Genomic DNA, 20678 nt, shown 5'->3' with positions numbered 1-20678 from the left:
CAGCAAATGACTGCCACAGATTATGCCGTCGGAAATAAATACCGACACCGCTGAATGCCCTCCGTTACAGTCGCGCAGACACATGGGGCATACAAAACGCATTCATCAGTACCGCAAATCTCTCATCAGCAGACAAGCAATTTGGGATAATCTCACGCCGAGGGACCAGCCCCCGCTCCCACTCTTGACCCCACGCGGCCGGGCGCCGCTGGCGACCAGCCCCGCTCCCACTCTTGACCCCGCGCGGCCGGGCGCCACTGGCGACCAGCCCCCGCTCCCACTCTTGACCCCACGCGGCCGGGCGCCGCTGGCGACCAGCCCCCGCTCCCACTCTTGACCCCACGCGGCCGGGCGCCGCTGGCGACCAGCCCCCGCTCCCACTCTTGACCCCACGCGGCCGGGCGCCGCTGGCGACCAGCCCCCGCTCCCACTCTTGACCCCACGCGGCCGGGCGCCGCTGGCGACCAGCCCCCGCTCCCACTCTTGACCCCCGCGGCCGGGCGCCACTGGCGACCAGCCCCCGCTCCCACTCTTGACCCCACGCGGCCGGACGCCGCTGGAGACCAGCCCCCGCTCCCACTCTTGACCCCACGCGGCCGGGACGCCACTGGCGACCAGCCCCCCGCTCCACTCTTGACCCACGCGGCCGGGCGCCACTGGCGACCAGCCCCCGCTCCCACTCTGACCCCGCGCGGTCGGGCGCCGCTGGCGACCAGCCCCCGACTCCACTCTTGACCCCGCGCGGCCAGGCGCCGCTGGCGACCAGCCCCCGCTCCCACTCTTGACCCCGCGCGGCCGGCGCCGCTGGCGACCCCTGACGCCGCGGCGACCGCTTGTCCGTGTCGATGAGCGAGGCCGCGGGGGCGGGCGCAGCGCGACGGCCGACGACCCCCGGTTCCGGTCACATTCCTGGCGGACGACCGGGCCGGCGCCGGCTTCCACCCGCTCACGCCTCGCCGCGTCCCGGGCTCGTCCGGCCGTCGCCAGGCCCGACGCCGGCGGCCCGGCGGTCCGCGGCCGGGTCCGGCGGCCCGGCGACGACGGCCGGCTACGAGCCAGCTAACAGGCGGTCAGTCGCGGCCACGCGGCGAGACGATTGCTGGCTGTCTCAGCCGGCATTATCGGAATTAGCTACCGATGTCTACCTCCGCCCTTCGTCGCTCGAACCACCGCGCTACGAGGCAGACACCCGGGCGCAGGGCGAGCTTACTCGGAATATGGCTTACGGAGGGCACCAGCTGACACGCTCTCCGGTTGCCAAGCACATGGCAAGAACGGTCGACACCCCGCATACCACCCCAGAGAGCCGGAGGCTAGCGCACATCTCGTGTGAATGGACACGTGCCCACGCCAGTCCGCTGCGGCCGACAGGTCTCACCGCATCAGTGGTAAAGCCCACGGCCTCCGCCCCCGCTCCGCCCGCACGCACCGACGGCAGCGTCACGCGTTCTGCCTCGCCCACGCCTTCACCCGCCCGCGCGCGCCAAGGTCCGGCGCGCTCCACACCGACGTGCAACCTATCGCCGCGGGCGCCGCGTCTCGGCCTCTGGCGACCGCCGGCTCGCGCGCATCATCGACCGCGAGAACTACGCACTGCCCACTACTGCGCCGCTGGCCGCTGGCCGCTGGCCGCCGGACGTCAGCGGCCGCGCCCGGTCCGGCGGAGGAGGGGGCGCCACTCCAGCCGCGGCGCGCTTGTCGTCTCACCGATGTAGTACTGGTTGTCGGAGTCGGCGCGGTTCATCATCTCCAGCAGGCGGACCTCGATCTGCGCCTGGTTGAGGAAGCACCGTTTATTCTTGATGATCTTGATGGCCACGTGGCACTGCTCCTCGTGGTCGTACGCCTTCACCACCTGCCGATCACGCACACGCACGGGATGGTGATCACCGCGGCCGCCTGGATCTCTTGCTGCTATTTTTGTTTACAATGCATGTCACCACTGTCGACAACTGCGTCACAGCCAGCCACAAAGGTAGCAGTGCAGGACAGCCGAAAAAGGCCTCCAATGCAACGATTTCGACCACACGAGCGCGTAGTGCTGATACATGCAGCCGATGCCAAGACGTCCCTTCTCTAGGAAACTAGAGTGGACGTTTTCCGTTCGTACGTACGTTCGCGAGCATTTTGCACCATCCCAGGCGAAATAAATTCCCACGGGACACCTCCGCATGGACGACCATCTCCTGACTACCATGACTAAGGGATGGACGCCGTCTCGTGTGACTCCCTGTGCGGGCTCATTAGGGGAGGGCTGACATGGGGGATAAAACTCGGAGGCCGGGTTACTACGGCAAACTGATTGTAAGATGATCAGTCTTGCCGGCGTTTGCCAGATTACCAGTATCCCGATTTCCCGTCCCTTACCAGTCTATCTGACCACAGCGTAGCTTCATAACTCAGAAATAAGAGCCCATGCCTACCGTGTCTTAATCGCCCCGAAGACTTAACATACGACTCATGAAGTGTTAGTGTACTTCAGTGCACTGTCAGCCGCACCCGACCAGCTGGATGAATATGATAACGACGAAGATGATAATTTGGGTTTCACGACACGCCGCTGGACGAATAAAGGCGACTTAAAGCACCACCTGTCGCCTACGTCGCTCAGCCGGTCGCGGCTCTCTGAACATCACACTTCACACCATGAGGTTTCAGGAAACACCACGGATCACATGGACCACTCCGGATCACACGGCACCCTTCCGGTCACCGGGCCTCAAGGAACACAACTGGCCCTACCCGGCAGCGGCTGCCAACTCACCTGGCCGAAAGAGCCCTTGCCGATAAGCGAGTCGATCTCGTACCGATCGAGGAACTTCTCGCCGTTCTTGATGACGTAGTCGTGGTTGTCGTCGTCGTAGCCGTCGTTGTAGAGCCGACGCTCCTTCTTGTGGCCGCCTTCGTCCCGCTGGCTCTGCTGGCGGCGCTTCGTCGTGTAGTAGACCTGACGGAGCAGGGGAGTGCGTCACAGCCGGGCTGCGGCCGAGGAGCCGAGCCGCACAGACCTGCTCTCAGACGAGCCCCGGCCGGCAAACAGCACCACACGCACACCGAACATGCCCCGCCCACACCCCTGCTACAGCCGGCCCCACATACCGGTCTCCGCACCCCGGAGATCGCCCTGGGGTGCCCGGAGACCGACCTCGGGCACTCCGGAGGCCGGCCTCGGGCGCCCAGAGACAGGCCTAGGCACCCCGGAGACCGACCTCGGGCGCCCAGAGACAGGCCTCAGGCACCCCGGAGACCGACCTCGGGCGCCCAGAGACAGGCCTCAGGCACCCCGGAGACCGACCTCGGGCGCCCAGAGACCGGCCAAAACCACCCCACACAGGAGCCGCAGTCTTCACGAACGAGAATACGGCAACTGAGCGATGGCGGTCGGTCTCATGGCCAAAAGGCAGGAGGTACGCCATAAGCTGCCACAGCCGCGGGTGGTTCATGTTCCCTGCCACAAAAGTCGCCAACAACTGGAACACGGGTCACCAAAAACTGTGACACCGCACTAATCGAAAGACCTCAAACGAACGGGGTAGGTCTCCCGGACCTGTTCGACGCCTTACCCGTCCCATCCCCGCTCACGTCCGCATTAGGAGCCGACAGCACGAACCCCACCCGTGCCATGAACCCGCAGCGGCACCACACACGTGTTATGCACCAACGGCGGCACTACATCCGTGTTTTGAATCCACAGAGCGCGCCACACCCGTGCCATGAACCAACAGCGGAACCACGTTCGCGTTATGAACCGACGGCGGCGCCGTACCCCTGCCATGAACCAACGGCACGCACCACACGTCTACAGTCACGCGTCACCACCCGTGTTCTACTCCAGAACCAAAACAGGAACCGGCCATAACCAAAGACATAATCGGCGCCGCTGATCGCCATGGCAGAGCCGGACGACAAGGCGCTGCACTGTAGTCGGCGGCTCCTCATTAAAACTACAGCCCGACCTCGCGTCACTTGCGAGTCCGTCTGGCGAGACGACCAGCTACATCTCCTGCATGTTCCGTCATCCGCCACACAGCTGGTTCGAGCTGGCTTCTCGGCGCCGCCCTGCATCGTCACCGACCGTGCTGTTGGATTGAGCCTCACAATGGAAGGTCCTCGCACGGCAGTCATGTGGACGAGGCCACGCTTCTAGCACCAGGGCAGAATCCAAAGCCAGGGCAATGGCTGACGCCGAAAATGAAAGCGAGGCTAGTGACCTTGAAGTTCGAAGCTGTGAAGCTGGAGCTGGAGCTGGAGCTGGAGCTGGAGCCGGTGAATTCTTAAAACGACATGCCGAATCCGAAATCAGCGGCTTTCGGACTTTGTAAACGCAAAGCCCAAGCCGAACTTACCAAACACGAAACCAAGGCAGTACCCACCTAAAAATCACGGGGCGGAAGGCCGAACCGCATTCAGTATACCATGCTGTTTTGAGGAACTAAAATCTTTTTCCGCCTGCTAAAGCTCAGTGGGATCAGTAGAGAATAGTAGGGTTTTGTGGAGTGATTGGGACCAGGTATTTGCATAGCAGCTGGGGATTATTTTAGACCATCGTCCTCGTCTCGTAACTTATCACGTGAACAACGTGTCGTACAGCTCGTTCTCCGGCGGTCGTAAGGTGTTACTTGGTCCTGAGAAGGACCGGTTGGTTTTTTACTTTCAGTCATATATGCGTCCCAGTCACGAAAAGCTGTGTGGTAGGCTGGGGTAGCAGGAAAGAAAAGGCTATTTTTGTGAAGTTAAGTCGGACGTGCATTGCAAAATCCCGTCAAAAGTTAGGTCAGCAGTTTAAGGTCGAATGAATCCGAAGCTGAACTCAGCTGATGAAAATGACACAGAGTAGAAGCCCGAGCCCCAACTCCAAAGCCGACCGCTTAAAATGACCCGAAGTCGGAGCCCGAGCCAAGCCCGGCCATAACAGTGGTCCAAATACAGAAGCCAAACCCAAGGTCCTTGCGAGGGAACACCAGCTTCGAGAAGCCGAGGCTGGCCTCGTCCTCATGCCTACCACGCGGGCATTTACGTGAATGCAGACCACGTTCACGAGTGCAGGTGATCTACACTCTAGAACGCTACAACCGGAGGCTCGAGCACCACCACGCCACGGATACACGGCAACATTCCGCCGTGGACTTGACCTAGTCGGCTACATCTGAAGCCTAGGGCAAGAACACGGCTCAACGATGAAAGGCCGGACAGCTGCAATCAGCTCGAGGATGAAACGGATCTTCCCGCGTACATCAAGCTATCTTCAGTAACTGGCCAAAACATGGGGCCGCCTGCGAGCACACAATGGTGTCCCGTGCGCTTTTGTTCTTTGTTGTTGTTCATTGGAGTTTTCGGGCGCGTCGACTGCAGTGGTCATTTTGCGCCCCCCCCCCCCCCCCGTGCGCTTTGATGTGTTAACCCGGGTAGTGGCAACACCGCCATTGCCAACGCCCGTTACTCACCGTCAGTTACAGGGGCTAGCGCCTGGGGCAATGAAAGCCTTCCCAAGTTGGGGGAGGGGGCACGATAGCCGTCTCTGGTTACTTCGATAGTATCTGGGTTTAGAGGTGCTACGACTACAGCTGCCATTTACGGTCACTTCGATAGTATCTGGGTTTAAGGGTGCTTCAACTACAGCGGCCATTTAAGGTTGTTTCTTTCCGATCGACGTCCATGGGACCAATGTTGAACTGCCAGAAAGTAAAGGCTCAGACCCCCTGCCTCCCTACTTAGACTTGCGTTGGTTATTCCAGGAGGCATTGTCGGCTTGCTGCACTTCATGCCCTTACGCACACACCTTTCACTTACGCATTTTGTGCGCTCCGTGCCTATGAGAATGTCATGCCATGTCATGCACGCAAGAAAACTGTACATTTTGCAGGCGGGCAAACAAACAGGCGCGAAGTCGCCATCTCGAATGACTGGGCTAGCCCACAGCGGTGGGTTTTGCCGACAACGCATCCAGAAACTGGCGAGTCATCAAAAACGTCACCGCGCGCTTGCCACGCATTTTTTTTGTGCTGTAACCCGCCACTTCTGGCCGCCAGGGTAGGTCCAACAGCAGCTTCGTTGTCATTGGTCGGTGTCACTTCCGGCCCGTTTGGAGCGTGCAGTCGTCCGGCGGCCCGCTGGCCCACTTCCGACGCCACTGACCTGCTTGTTCAATGCCACACCGCCCCATGCAAAACAACCATTCATTCGGACCGGCCGCGATCCCGCCAACTCCCGAGGTCGTCGCCCGGTGGGCATCGTCCCCCACCCGGCACAAGCCGCGGCAGGCCGGGCCGGACCAGGTCGTGACCCCAGGTCAGCGGTCTCCGCCGGGCGGACGCATCCGAGGTGGTGTGCGACCGGCGCCGCCGAGCCCGCCTATGCCCGTGACGTCACGCAGTGACGTCACAAGTGTGCGACGTCACACCGCTACGTCAGGGCGGCGTCAGCGGCGCCTCCGCCCGGTCGGGCGGCGCGGCGCGGCGCAGCACCTCAACAGGACCGGTCTTTGTTGCGGGCTGGCGACCTTCAGCCGGCGGCCGGCTGACCCGACACAAAGGCGCGCCGCCGGCCGCGCCACAAAGCCGCTGGCCGCAGGACGGATGCGCTGGCGGCGGCGCTTCTCAGTATGCCGCGCCGCCGCCGACCGCCTGCAAAACAGACGCAATTGGGCCGTCGCTGAGCGCCAGGCAGCTCTGGCCCTACTGTCCGGCCCGGAGCCTGGCGCGCGGCCGTTCGAGGTCCAGGTGCGCTGCGGCCGACCACGCGCGGCGCCGCCGCCGGCGCCGCTCGATAGCGCCGCACCGCGCCCAACGCGGCCGGGGTCGGGCGGAGCCCGCTGAAGCCGCGCGTCCGAACAGCTGACGGCCGGCCGCCGTGACGTCACGTGCTGAGACGCCGGCCGCGCGCGCGGCGGCGCGGCGGCGGGCGGCGGCGGCGCGGCGCGCTTTCCGGCCGGGCGGCCCGGCGGCCTGTCAGCGCCGGACGCCGGCTGATCCGCGGCGGCAGCGGCCTCCCCCGCCGCCCACGGTGGACTCGTCCGCCGGAATCCGGCGGCCAGGCGTTCAGGGCGCGGTGGGGCAGCCGGTGTACCGTCAATGCGTGCACTTGTAGAGTGAATTCATGAATGACGACGGATTTGGTGTCAAGTGGTGACTAAATAAAGAAAACGACCTCAACAGCACAAAAAACAACAAAATTTCTCACGACTATCCAAAGCGGATAGCCCTTCTCCCCGGCGGCCCGACACCACAGCGGCAGCGGACGCACCGTAAAAGCACGCGTGCAGGCCGCTGCATTCCACCTCAGCGGCGGCCCACCTTCGGCGCGCCGCAGCGACTTGTGAGCGGCCAGCGGCGACGCGTCCGCCGGCCTCCACCCGGCCACCTGTCGCGCCATGCGCCGGCGCGTCGCCCGGACGGGCGCCGAGCCGTGACCGGAGGGAGCGCGGGCCTCGCGTTCGCGAGGCGCCGGCGCCGCCCCTCGAAAGGCCCGACCGCAGCAGATCGCCGGCCATCTCACACTTCCGCTCCACTCAGGGCTTCCGGCTCCGGCCACCGAGGACTTTCACTAGCCCCGGCTGGTTACCGCGCGACGACGCCAACGATCCGAGTAGCTGCACGCGTCAACAGACACACCACCCGCCCGCCGGCGGCGCGCGGCCAGGCTCACCTCGTTGATGTGTTTGTACGTCTTGATGAGGTCGACGCTGAGCTTGCGCAGCGGCGCCTGTGCCGGCTCGCGGAACTGGTACGGGATGCGCGCCTGCATGGTAAGCAGGTCGGGCCCGTTGGAGCTGCCGACCGGCTCGGCGGCCGGCCCGTCGGCGGCGTCGGGCGGCGCCGGCTCGCCCGCCGGCGGGGCCAGCCGCGCCAGCAGCCCGCCGTGTCGAGCCCTCGCCGGGTCCCCTGTAACGGAGCAGAGCGGTCAGCGACGGCCGCGAGATGCATGGGGAGCGCGTGAGTGGGGGGAACGTGCCACGTCCCCCCACTCAGGTTCGTTCCCACACCCAGCCGGAAGCCCCACCCATTGGACGCGACCACCAGTGCAGTCCTCCCTGCTGCAGCTATGCCGCCGACACGGGACCCGGCCGCGGGCCGCCTGGCCAGGCCGCGCAACAGGCGGACCGCCGGCCAGCAGCGTCGGCCACACGCAGCGCCCAGCCAGGCCGGGCGGGGCGGGGGACGCCCGGCCACCTTTCCCGGAATCGATGGCGGCGCCGCGCGTCGGGCCGGCGCGGCCCGGTCGGCTGCCACCGCGACAGAACCGCGCGGCGCAGACGGCGCAGACGGTGCCGCACGCCGACCGTGGAGCTCAGGGCAGGCGCCGGGCTGACGCGGGGTGCGGCGCGGTGGCACGCGATGCCTTAAGTGCGCCCGGGCTGCACCCAGACAGCGCATCCCCGACGAACGCAGGGCATCCTGGGTGGACCGCACTCCCGGCGCACGCGGAGGTGCAGACACGAGGCGCACACCGGACAATCTAGGCGCACGCGGAGGAACAGACGCGATACGCACACCGAACAATCCAGGCGCACGCGGGGAGCAGACACGAGACACACACCGGACAATCCAGGCGCACGCGGAGGAACAGACACAGGACGCACACCGGACAACCCGGGCTGCCGTGACTTACGCAGCAGCACTCAGATCCCGTACACTCAGGCACCGACCACCGACCACACTAAGGCTCAGACACGGTTCAGGCTTGCCCCATCAGATTCAGACGAGAAGACGTCATTCTCAACCCCGCGAAGCAAGCCATCAAGTAAAGCTCCTTCGCCCGAGTAGGTCCCCTGGCGACACGTGCAGTCGTCATCAGATGATGCGACGACTGCTGACAGTGCCAAACCTCCATAGTCCATTTTCCCTGCCTGTTCTTGAACCAGTCAATGACGGGCAGAATGAGTGAGTGAACAAATGAATGACGGCATGAACGGATGAATGACATTGATGAATGCATGCCCGTTGCATTTAGCTTGATGTGACGTGCCATAACAGCCATTCTCAGCGGTGTTTCAAGTAATTGAACAACTGCTACGATTCTGATACGTTAATTGCAGTTTTTGACAAAGGCGTGGGGAGGGCCATCCGTGGACAGGCATGACAGTGAGCGTGATGGGTCAAACTCGCCGCAGCCGGTCAGCCGTATCGACGCAGAACTGGAATACGGCATGGCGACCCATAGTATTGCCACACCCGTCGCTGTGCTATTTTGGGATCCATATATACCGCTATATTGGGATCCAAATGTGTGCCGCCTAAAATTGGCCAACAGTGTCCAGCAAAAGGGTACCTTGCTTGCCTGCTCGATTGAGACTTACGACTGGACTGAAACAAACCGAGGGCAATGTCTGGGCGCCGTCCCGTAACAACGCAGTGAGCGTCACTTTTAAAGCACGATTACACCAGACGTAATTGCGTAAGATACTTAAATAGTAGATAAGAACTACGAAGAACAACACCAATGCAGGATTCATCGAAGGCAAAGTGAACAGGTATGAACACACATGAGCTATCGACATCTATTTTGCAAAGCCCATGGTACAGAGTGACACGCCGTGTGTCTGTCACGGGCTGTCGGCACCAGAGAACAGCCGTGAACATTACTTACAGCATCAAACCCCAATGAAACGATGGCTATTCCAATCCCAACTTGCCCATGTCCCCCGTTGAAAACAACCAACCCTTCGCAAATTCACAAACGAAAACTGCCGCCAAGTGACATTTCCAGCACTGCGGCTGCACACCCGTTCAGCGTCCACTGCTCGCAAGGGCCCAGTCAGGGGCGCGGTGTGACGCCTGTGCCGGCCGGCGGCGGCCGACGGTGGCCGCTGGGCCGGGACAGGCGTCACCCGGGGCAGTGTCCAGCTGGGCCGCGGCGGTGTGGCCCGGGGCGGGCCGCGGCCGCATGGCCCGCACGGGGCGGTGTCCAGCCGGGCCGCGGCGGTGTGGCCCGAGGCGGGCCTCGGCCATATGGCCCGCACAGGGCGGTGTCCAGCCGGGCCGCGGCGGTGTGGCCCGGGGCGGGTCTCGGCCATATGGCCCGCACAGGGCGGTGTCCAGCCGGGCCGCGGCGGTGTGGCCCGGGGCGGGCCGCGGCCGTATGGCCCGCACGGGGCGGTGCCCAGCCGGGCCGCGGCGGCCGGATCACAATAAACACGGGCCGACCATACAAACAACGGCCGCCACCAACCGGCACGTACTATGCCGACCACGTGGGCACAATTATCCAGGACCACGCGACAGGAGAGACGCACCAGACGTGCTCCCGCTACGGCCCGCGCCAAGCGTGTTACAGGGCAACGCCGGGCACGCCCCGGGGCTAGTCTGCATGCGGTGTGTCATTGGAGCTTTACGGCGCACTCAGCTGCTGAGGCTATATGGCGTCGCCTGCCTCTCACCCTTGCAGGAAGGGCGGGCGCGGGGAATCGAACCCCGTATCCCTCGTTTTCCAGACGCGCAGTGGTTAACGCGGATGCGTTAACCGCTTCACTACCTTGTCTGTATGTGCGGGCATCTTATAGTGGCAGTACGTAGTACGTCGCGCAGGACGGTTCACGAAGCAAAGCAAGTGCGGGGCCACCCCACCGCCCAGCGACAATAGCAGCAGCCGGAAGCCGAGCCCTGTGTGCACAGAAACGAACAGAAGAGGACGGCTGGTGTTCTGTGCTTCCTGTAAAGGCCTGGGCCCCATGATTTCCTTGACTCTCACCAGGCACCACATTAGCAGACGACACTAAAACATTAACGAATAGTCATATAGCACAACCCGGAAGTGTACGCATGATGCAAATGCATCAGCGCATGATTTTCAATGCATTAGCAATGTGAATAAATCCAGCACCTGAGACACCACTGCCATCGTTTGAGACAGACGGCGTTCGTCTGTGCATTTTGCTTCGCAAAAGCAAGATCCTACGACACTTCAGACACTCGGGCTGTTGTGTTACAAACCGAGCCTGTTTCGATGTAATATTGCACGGTCCTTTGATGATCCTGACCATTAAGTATGCATATAAGCACCTTGCAAGTACAACTAAGAAACTGGAAGCAAATCCAATGCATTACGGCATCAGAAAACCATGAAAATGTTAAATACAGCCGTTAAAAAGACAAGGGTAGGTAATCTTCCTCTACACTCACGCTAATAAGCAGTACTGGGTTCGGGAGCATCCGCGCCGTACACGACAGCTATTTGATACAGCACCCGCTCACCCAACGGCGGCCCGAAGACACAACCTGTCGACTGCTGGCGGAAGCTGACTCACGCCCAGCGGGCGGATACACGGATACAGAGCGGATACAGCGAGCGTATCTGCTCCACGTACTCCACGTCATACGACAGGTGTATTACCACGTCATACGACAGGTGTATTACCACGTCATACGACAGGTGAATTACCACGTCATACGACAGGTGTATTACCACCCTTGAAAGTACCAATCAGCAACACTGCACCACTGGACACCGAAGTCGAGTGCATTGCCGCCTGTAGCCATTCAGCTGGACAGACCGGATCTGAGCCCGCCCGCCAGCTCATAACGACCACACGACGCCGACCACTGACCTCAGCCCCCACGGCCTCTACGTCCTGCCCACCTCGCCGGTGATCCGGCGACCTCGTATCGGCGGCGGTGTCGAGTGGTGGAACATGATGCTGCCCACCGGTATGGGCCACCGCGCGGCCGCCGGCACCGTTACGCTGCAAGGTGGGCACATGGCGCGTGGCGACCGTCCCCCCCTCCGGACCACTGACGACGCGTGGGTGACCGCCCCCCCCCCCCCCGGACCACTGACGACGCGTGGATGACCGTCCCCCCCCCGGACCACTGACGACGCGTGGTGGCCCCCCCCCCCCGGACCACTGACGACGCGTGGTGACCCGCCCCCCCCCCCGGACCACTGACGACGCGTGGTGACCGCCCCCCCCCCCCGGACCACTGACGACGCGTGGTGACCGTCCCCGAACCGCTGACGGCGCGCGGCGACCGGCGCCACCTGTTTCCAGCGGCCGGCCGGGCGCCGGCGGGGCGGCGGCGCCCAGCCGGCGCCCGCCGGCGCGATCAATAGCGCGCCGACCAGCGCCGCTAGTCAATAGTGGCGCCCGTTGCTGGGCCGGCCGCACCGCCGTCGGCCAACCGGGTCAATAGGCGCGCCTTTCTAGGTCACTGACCCAGATAGCCGCGGGCACGTGTGAAGCGCGGTATCGGTCGCAAGGGGGGGGGGGGAGATTACGGCGCACAGGACTGACGAGAGATAAACAGGAGGGCGGGGGGGGGGGGCAATAACAGTCCGCATGTCTCTCTCCTGTCAAGCAATGGCAGCAGTCAATCGACGAAAGCCTTCAAAACAGATGATATACGTTCTGGTTTAGACTTTTCGATATTTTGGATACGATTCAACACGCCGTTACAAAGCATGGAGACGGGGGAGGGTATTGCGCCCAACATACAACCCTCAGCCCTCGTGCTGGTGCCTTCAGGATTCAGTTGGGGCCCAAGGCCATCCCCCGCCCCTGAACTGTGAGAGGAAAGTCGGTCAAATACGGCCGACTATGACTTTTTGGGGCAGAAGAATTACCCATTTCACTGCTCAGCCTTCCCACCCCAAAGGTAGCTTGCAAAGCCATACCACCAAGTTTGACTTCAGCGCACGAGCGAGAGAGGGCCAATCTAGATCAGAGCACAACACGACGGGCCTGCCGTCGCTCACAATAGCGGTAGCGCGACATGGACGCGGCGGACGCTGCTGGCAGACCTGGGCTCTGCGGCGCCCGCTGCGCCGCCGAACCCGACCGACCTCCGGGCCGGAGCCGGCCGCCAGCGACTGGGGCCGCCGGACCGTCCGCCCCGTCCACCTGACTGGTCCGCCCCGCCGCCGCCGCCGCGCACGACGGGCGGCGGGGCTCAAGGTCCGGCTGCGACTGACGGCGGCGGTGTCCGGCCGGCTCGGGGGTGTCCCACAGCCCGGATAACGAGTGCGGCGCCTCCCCCTCCCCTCCGCGAGCTATCATCTCGTCCCGCAGAGGCCGCCCGGCCGGCCTGTGAGGCGGCAACAGTGGTAACCTCGGCCGGCGCGGGCGCTGTAGCACGCGAGCGCCTCTCTACGAGCGGCGGCTGACCAGAACAAGGTCCTGTCCAAACGAAGCTTCCACAGGCGGACCTTTCCACAGAACTGGCGAGGTCGAGCGCCAGCCGGTACCAATGAGGTACACAATCGGAGAGCGGCCAACTTTGAATCCCGATTAACCATTTTGAAAATGATCGCCTCCGTCAATGCCCACGCCATTCTGCCGCGTGCAGAGCAAAAACAAACACAAACACAAGAAAAATCCACCATAAACTGCGTACTTGTGCAACGTTTTCCACGCACAATTTCACGCACAAATCATGCTAGTACGCTTGGCAAGAGGGCATTCCCAACATAGGTGTAGGATCGCTTTCAGGGTGAGGGTTTCGAGCACCCCCCCCCCCCCCCCCCCCAAACATGCAGCGGACAACGCGTTCTTAGTTCAAGACCCCATGCACCAGAAAGGTTCAAGCAGTACAAGAGAAACAAAATAATGAGGAAATATTTTCCATTATTCCCAGTGACCACATCAAGTGCCTACAATAAGAGGAAGCAGCATTAGAAGGGCACCCTGAGCCGATCCACCCAGTACAGGGTTCGCCCCACTGGTTCTACGAAACGCCAACCTTGCCCGGCACACACACAAAATACACGCTTCGATCTCAGGATCACTTTCGATCACATTCGAGGCCCCACCATCACAACACAGCGCCAGCCGGCGGTCCCCGCTCGCTGCAGAACAAGCGCCAGCCGGTGCTGTCGTGGCGAGCCACGCCCTCCCAGTGACGCCAGAGCTGTGGAGCGTCCCGCCGGCGGCCTGCCCGCGACGTGGCGACCGCAGGCCGGCCTCCATCGCAAGGCGAAGCGCCCCGACCTCACCAGGTCACCTGAACCCAGCCACCACTGCAGCATCCTGCCAACCAGATCCACACGACCGCTATGGCCGGTACACGCTACGCCGCCACGCCGCTTCGTCGGGCCTCAGCGCCGCCCCCTCCCACCAGCGGGCGTCCGTTCGCCGTCCAGCCGCCGCCGCCGCTACCGCCGCCGCCGCCGCCGCCGCCGCCGCCGGGCCGGCGCGGCCAGCTCGGCCCAGTCCCACCACGGCCCAGACCGCCGCCGCCGCCGCCGCCGCACCCGACTATAAATACCCGGCGGCCGGGCGCCGAGAGCGTCGGACCGCGGTCGTCGGCGCCGACGGGGCCAGCCGACCCGCCGCCCGCGAAACACGATCGGCCACGTGGGGCGCGGGTCGCCGCCTGCGTGACGTCACCGCGGCGACGGCGACACCGGTGACGTCAGGCGGCGCGACGGCGGCGACGACTCGGAGGCCGGCTACCAGGAGAGGTCAGCGCCTTACATAACGCCCCACCGACTCCTTTCATGACCCCGTGCAACGTGCAAGTTCTTCAGGACAGCGGCTGTTGGAAACGTAAATGTATCGTCTAGTTTGCTCTGGATTACCGCTCCGCGCCCCGCCCGCCCGCACAGGCAAAACACATTCTACGAGCACACACACAGTCATGATGACAAACGACCGGCGCAGCTCAGATGGAGCCGCTGAGCGTGCCAACTGATGTCACATCACCTCCGGCCGGTGCGATCAGTACACCAGCACGCACAGCAGGGCCGGACGTGCTGGCGTACCGCCACGTGCTCGTGCCGTGCACTGCAGCGCGCCACACCGTCTTCTTCTGTGCTACAGGAATGCCCAGCAGCGCAGGAAACGGACTTGCCAGCGTGCTTTTCCCCACCGAGTCTCGGGTCTGCCAGATCGTCGCACCGGCTGCGGTTGGTCAACGTATGCGTCCAGTGCTGCAGGAGACAGCACGTCGCCCGACACGCCAGCCGCCTGCCGTGTCAGCCAGCCAGCCAGCCAGCCAGCCAGCCAGCCAGCGAGCAGCAGCACCGGCGGTATGGCTCGCAGGCACGATCATCGTGGCGTCGCGCCGCCTCTGTCCAAGTCAGAGTGGCGGCGCTCGTGAAGCGATCCACGGGCACCTCGCAAACACCCGTCATTGCATATTTCTTAGCGCATACACTGCAAAGTCACCGGTGCCACACCTCTCACGTGGGCGCGGCAGCAGCAGCATCTGCACGGCCCCTCAGCCGCACCGCCCGGGGCCCGGGCCGCAGACGATTTTCAGCACCCAACATCGCCCGAAGCGTCACCTTTCCGTCAGCGCAGCCGTGCGAACTGGCCCCAGTCGCCGTGACGGTGTCGGGCTGGGCCGCGTCGTCCAGTGCACGGTCAGCCGTGGAAGCGTGGCCCAGGTCAGCGTGCGGTGCGGCGCGGCGCCGGCGCGGCGACCTGGCGACGGCGGGGCGACCTTGGCCGGCCGGTCGCGGTCGATAGCCGGGCCGCCGGCCGCCACCCGGCCGACCGGGGTCAATAGCCGGACGGTCGCGCCGCGCGCACGTGGCCCGGCCGGCCGGTCCGCGGACGGGCAACGGGTGGGGCGGCGGCCGGCGCCGACACATTGGCCGTGTTTACGGCGAACGCGGGAGGGGCTGGACACAAAAGGGCAGAAGGGGCGAACACAAGCATGGTAATCTGTGACGCAGTGTCAGAGACCACGTCACCCCCGAACGCCGTTGAAGTAAATGACCCGCGCGGCAAGACACTTTCGCTGGACGAGGCGGCGCGGCAAATCCGACGTGTCGCCATCACGGGGCCCATAAAACGGCCCGTAAAACGGTCCGCCGAGCCGCTGCAGAGATTTACTCGGCTCTGCGGGCCGTCGGAACGCGGCTGTCAGCACGGCTGTCGCAGGCGACAGACGGAGCGGTAACGGTCCGCCAGCACGCCGCGCGCCACCATCGACGCCAGCGCGTGCAGTCGGCCGCTGCCAGCCTGTTGCACAGCGGACCGGTCGGCTCTGCTCGCTGACGAGCCCGGCGAGTCGGTCCGGCTCGGTCCACGGTCCACGGACGGTGGACGGGCGCGGCGCCGTGAGACGGACGCCGGCAGCAGGCCGCAGCGTGCGGGCGGTATACATCGGTACGCACACGGACCACCACCACGGGCGCCGGAGTCCGACGCGAGCTCACCGGTTCTCGCGCGCCTCCGAACCCCGGCCGGCCGGGCCAGCGCGCGCATCAGACAGCGACGGTCGGCGGGGCTTCCAGCGCACGGCACGCTGGTTCAGAATGGGACGATCGTTTCGAATCTTTCACCGGCATCTTTCAGCCGTCCGGCGAAAGGACCACGCCCGCCAGACCACTCTCCAAATATCAGCGGTGCGATCGCGAGGCGCATTCCAGCGCCACTTGTTTTAGGCGTTTCACGACCGACACACTTTCTCCACTCACTTTCGTGCGCGCGGAGGCCGACGCCTGGGCCCGGGAACAGGCCCCGAGTCGATCTGGCCTCCGGAAAGTCGCTCGGCTCTCGGAAGCCCCGGGGTCAATACGGCCTCCGGCGCTTCCCTACAGCTGATGGCCTCTCGGAAACTTGCCTCGAGTCGATACAATCTCAAAATTCTTCGCAGATCGATACGGTCACAGCGCTTAATGACAGGAGCTCATGGGCGTAATAAAGAGTGGCCTCCCGAACTTTCTCGGAATCCGTCCAGTCCCCAACATTTGGCTACGGCACAACCAGCCTCCGGAACTAAAACACGGCCTATCCGGTTTCCGGAACTTGACCAAAGCAGATCCAGTTTCCGGAACCGGTGCAAAGTCCCATGCTGTTTCCAGAGCTTTCCCCGCTCGCGCGGTGTCAAGCCAGTCCTAGGAACTCGTGCAAAGCTCACCCAGCTTCTGGGACTCGCCAAGCGCCCACACAATTTTCATAATTGAGGCGCAGCCCATCCCGGTTTCCGGTACTTGTCCGGACCAGATCCATTCTCCTGAGCTTGTCCGTGCCCGGCTCAGGTCGGGTCACGAAAACTCGCCCAACCCGTCGTAAACCCGCTCCAGCGAGGGTGGGGGCGCCAAACCCAGTCGCCACCCGGCAGCAAACGAGATGTCGTTTAGACAACATGCAGCTGGAGGGACATCGACCCCACTAACCGAATGTAGACGCGCGGCGGGGGCTGGGGCTAGCGCGGGGCCAGTCTGGCTACGCGAAACTGCCCACGCAGACGCGGGGCGGGGGCTGCTGAGACTAGCGCGGGGCCAGTCTGGCTGCGCGAAACTGCCCACGCAGATGCGCGGCGGAGGCTGGGGCTAGCGCGGGGCCAGTCTGGCTGCGCGAAAACTGCCCACGCAGACCGCAGCGAAGCCAAACCCGCCTGACTTTGACAAAGGACAGTCATGACATTGTTGGAAAAATAACATCATCAAACATTACCATTATAGTAGCACTATGACTTATTTTGTAATATCACTATAATAATCTCAGTTGTAGAGCTACATTACCGGAAATGGACACTCCCCCATTTTTTCGCCAACAAACTGCACATATTTGTGTTGGAAACAAATTGGGTTTTCAACCCGTTTTTCATCCTATAACAACACCTCCAATACCATCATAACTTACGATGAACCTTTAAAAAAAGTTAATTCTACAGAAAGGTTTTAGCGATGGACGATGGGCCTTTCTATATACATAGAGGTGCTTGCATTGCTCAATCGCATTTTAACACTTAAGAACCGGCCCAGGTAAGAATCTTGACAACGAGGGAATCCGTCAGACCGCGCTTGCTTTCTGGCCGTGATCACCGACATAAACACGATCAGCTTCGAAGCGCATCTTTGGCGTCGCTATAAACCTCAGCAATGACATCTGCCAATGAACACGGCACGCCCTAACAGTTCGCTAGGGCCATGTCTTGTGGTCGATGACACACGACTGCCGCAGGCTAGCGGGAACGGGACAGCCAGTCCCCTGATCGTGGGCGACTTTCGCCAGTGCCGCCAAAACTATCACCGCCCGAGCTCCAGCCTCGGCAGCTGCGGCCCATGATCCATGGGGTTTGACCCCATCGGACGCACGGGCCTCACGGGAAATCTCGTAGATCACGGGCCCTGATGGATAATGCAGTTTACGGGGACAATGTTCCATGACGCGGCACTTCCACCAATGACGCCATGCCGCTTAGCTCTTGGGCGTGGGATGTCACAGGGAATCGACACGCAGACGGGCAGGCTTCAGAGGCGTGAGCGGGCTCAACATCCCATGCCAACAATGCAGGTCGATACGGCATAACACCAGACCCGACTTTATGCAGGCGTTGGTGCGGCAGCGGTTAATGACGAGAAATATGCTGAGTGCCAACTCATCTATCTTTTCACACGGATTCCCAACGCCAGAGACGAATTTTAATACCAAAATAGACAACATACGACTAAACTGAGACGCATATAGAAATTCTCCACACAAAGTGGAGCATTGAAATACTATTGCCTACATCTTTAAAGCTGCCAGACTGCTGCAATAAACGACGTGACGTCATCGTTCATCACCCCCGGCCTACACAAAATACGCTCCAAACGCAATAATTCCATGGCTGATAGCGTTCCAGCTACCAAAATGGAATGTTTCGGCTCTGCGCCGGGATAAATTCGCGTGCTCATCGCCGTGTACTACGATTTGGATGCTCTCTTTAACACTCCATGCAGAGGAAAACATCAGCTTTTGATGCCACAACTATCACAAAGCCAACAGGACCGCGCTCACATGCAAAGTCGGGCCCGACTCACACGTGCAGTGACAGGGCGGGTGACGAGTTCGGCACCATTACCACCGAGACATGGTCATACGGCGGTAACCAGTCAGCCAACAGCTCTGTGCAATAACAAGACCGCAGACAGAAAGAAAGTAGGCATTCCTGACAGAGCGCATGCCAGCTGAGCGCGTGTAGCTCAGTCGATTGGTCCACGACGGTCATAATTTAGCATTATATCGCGCGCATTCCGCTGTAAGAGCGAAATCGTCAGCTGACCAACTTGGGAACAAATCGGAAAACTATGGGTCGCAAGAGCGGGGGCGGGGAGGGGGGAAGGGGGAGGGGCATGCTCCGCTCATGAAATATCCCATATCGGTGCAGATGCAACTGACACTAAGCTCCACAGCACTAAAGCACACCCAAGCCGAGCGTTTTCAACTGACGCGCCAAGGACTTGCCGTTCAGTTGTCCCTCCCCAGCAGCTGAGCCTCACCCTCGAGCTCCTCGGCTGCCACTCGGCCGTGGTTACATCACAGTGTGACAGCCGCCGTTACCGGTAGGTAGGTGGGATAGATGAGGGCTAGATAGATGAGGGGATGGGCATGGCGTCGACCTTTGGCGATCCCGCGCGCGACTGGCGGGGTGAGCGCGACTCGGTCAGCTACGACGGTCAGCTCTGCGGGTATTATGGACGTGCCTACGGAGCCTGCGCTAGTGTAACCGGCCGGACAGTGTGACCTAATGAGAACATCTGTTCGGCGACAGGTGCAACATATCCCATGATCATTACTGTCGGCGTGGAGCCCGACACCTACGGCGTGAAGGTGAACAATCGCCACTTTCACGTCGGCGTCCCTGCAACGCTGGCCCGATTTCCCGAACGGCCGTTGAGCACCGCATCGGGTCACGGCGGCCTTGACCGTGGGACCCTTCGCACGTCAGGCACCAATGGCCGGATGTGCGCCGCTGAGGTCACCAACACCCCCGGTTCAACCGCCCCACAAACGAGTGCCGGGACGAGACGCGTCGCGCTGCAAGCCCGGCAGCCCGGCACCGTGCGTCGGGAGCCAGTGTTACGACACATGCAGTTGCGGGGCGCACCGGCAGGCACGCGCCCGTATCGTGTTCGTTGAGCACACACCATCCAGTTAAACCGACCATGGGAGAACACTGCGGCCAGACCGTGGAATGCGCTTTATGGCCCGTTATTCGAGCTTAACGTGACACAAACATGCGATTTTTGGGATGCGGCCATGCTTATCGGGTGACTTAGCAATTCAGCCCTTTCACTGTAGTGTTACTTTTTCCACAGAAATGCATGGTGAGTGCAGAAACAATAGTGCAGATCCATAAATTTGCACTATGTGTACTTACGTCTAGTTTGCTGTCTCTCCATTAGAAGCATTGCAAAATCTTGCTTTGGCGCCCATGACACATGATCCACCAGCGCATGTTCCATGCCCTGAACAGGACCAATGATTAAATTCAGAGACACCATGCAAGCCGTATCGCTCGCGATGGGACCGTCGTCCACATAAAATCGACCGCGGTTAAAACAATCACTATCCGGTTTCACTTGTCACTACGGATCAGCCTCCAGGGATTGTGCACTTCCGTTGACCACTGTCAGACGATTCTGTTGATGTATCAGACGTCCTTCCTCTCATCGTTCTCCATTCAAGAAAAATCCACAAGCGCCGGCTTCCAACTCGCAGTCTCGCAGGCGCTGAGACCAGCGCGCCTACAGGCCTCCCCCCGTTCCGGGCGAGTCGAAGTCGGGTCACAATTTCCAATCGTTGGATACCGTATCTGGGAGGAAGAAAATAGTCGTAATCACATGCCGCCGTGAGTTAAGTGAGTAAGAACATATTAACACATTCTAGCGGCGTGCACCACAGCGTCGCATGTCTGCGTCATGCGATAAGAGTTTATCGAAGCGGGTAATCAGTGATCCGATAACCATGCGCAAATTTTCGAATCTAACGGGTCATATTTAAATCAACGAGAAACACCCTAAAAAAC

At 61.9% G+C, this 20678-nt stretch overlaps 1 protein-coding gene across 1 annotated transcript in view; it reads right to left on the bottom strand.

Annotated features, from left to right (window-relative positions):
- Window positions 1–20303, bottom strand: part of LOC119094109 (dual specificity tyrosine-phosphorylation-regulated kinase 1A) — a 28869-nt gene extending 8566 nt beyond the window's left edge. The window contains exons 1-4 of the mRNA XM_037217185.1: window positions 20031–20303; window positions 7645–7880; window positions 2765–2947; window positions 1708–1855 (exon numbers count right to left, since the gene is read on the bottom strand). Coding sequence (XP_037073080.1) covers window positions 1708–1855; window positions 2765–2947; window positions 7645–7880; window positions 20031–20154 — 691 coding nt within the window. The 5' untranslated portion in view covers window positions 20155–20303. The remainder of the gene's footprint in view (window positions 1–1707; window positions 1856–2764; window positions 2948–7644; window positions 7881–20030) is intronic.
- Between the last annotated feature and the right edge of the window lie 375 nt (window positions 20304–20678).

This window comes from Pollicipes pollicipes, unplaced genomic scaffold, assembly GCF_011947565.3.
Source record: "Pollicipes pollicipes isolate AB1234 unplaced genomic scaffold, Ppol_2.1 Scaffold_4002;HRSCAF=4701_pilon_pilon_pilon, whole genome shotgun sequence".
Taxonomy (NCBI): Eukaryota; Metazoa; Arthropoda; class Thecostraca; order Pollicipedomorpha; family Pollicipedidae; genus Pollicipes; species Pollicipes pollicipes.
This window is presented reverse-complemented; position numbering and strand designations above follow the sequence as displayed.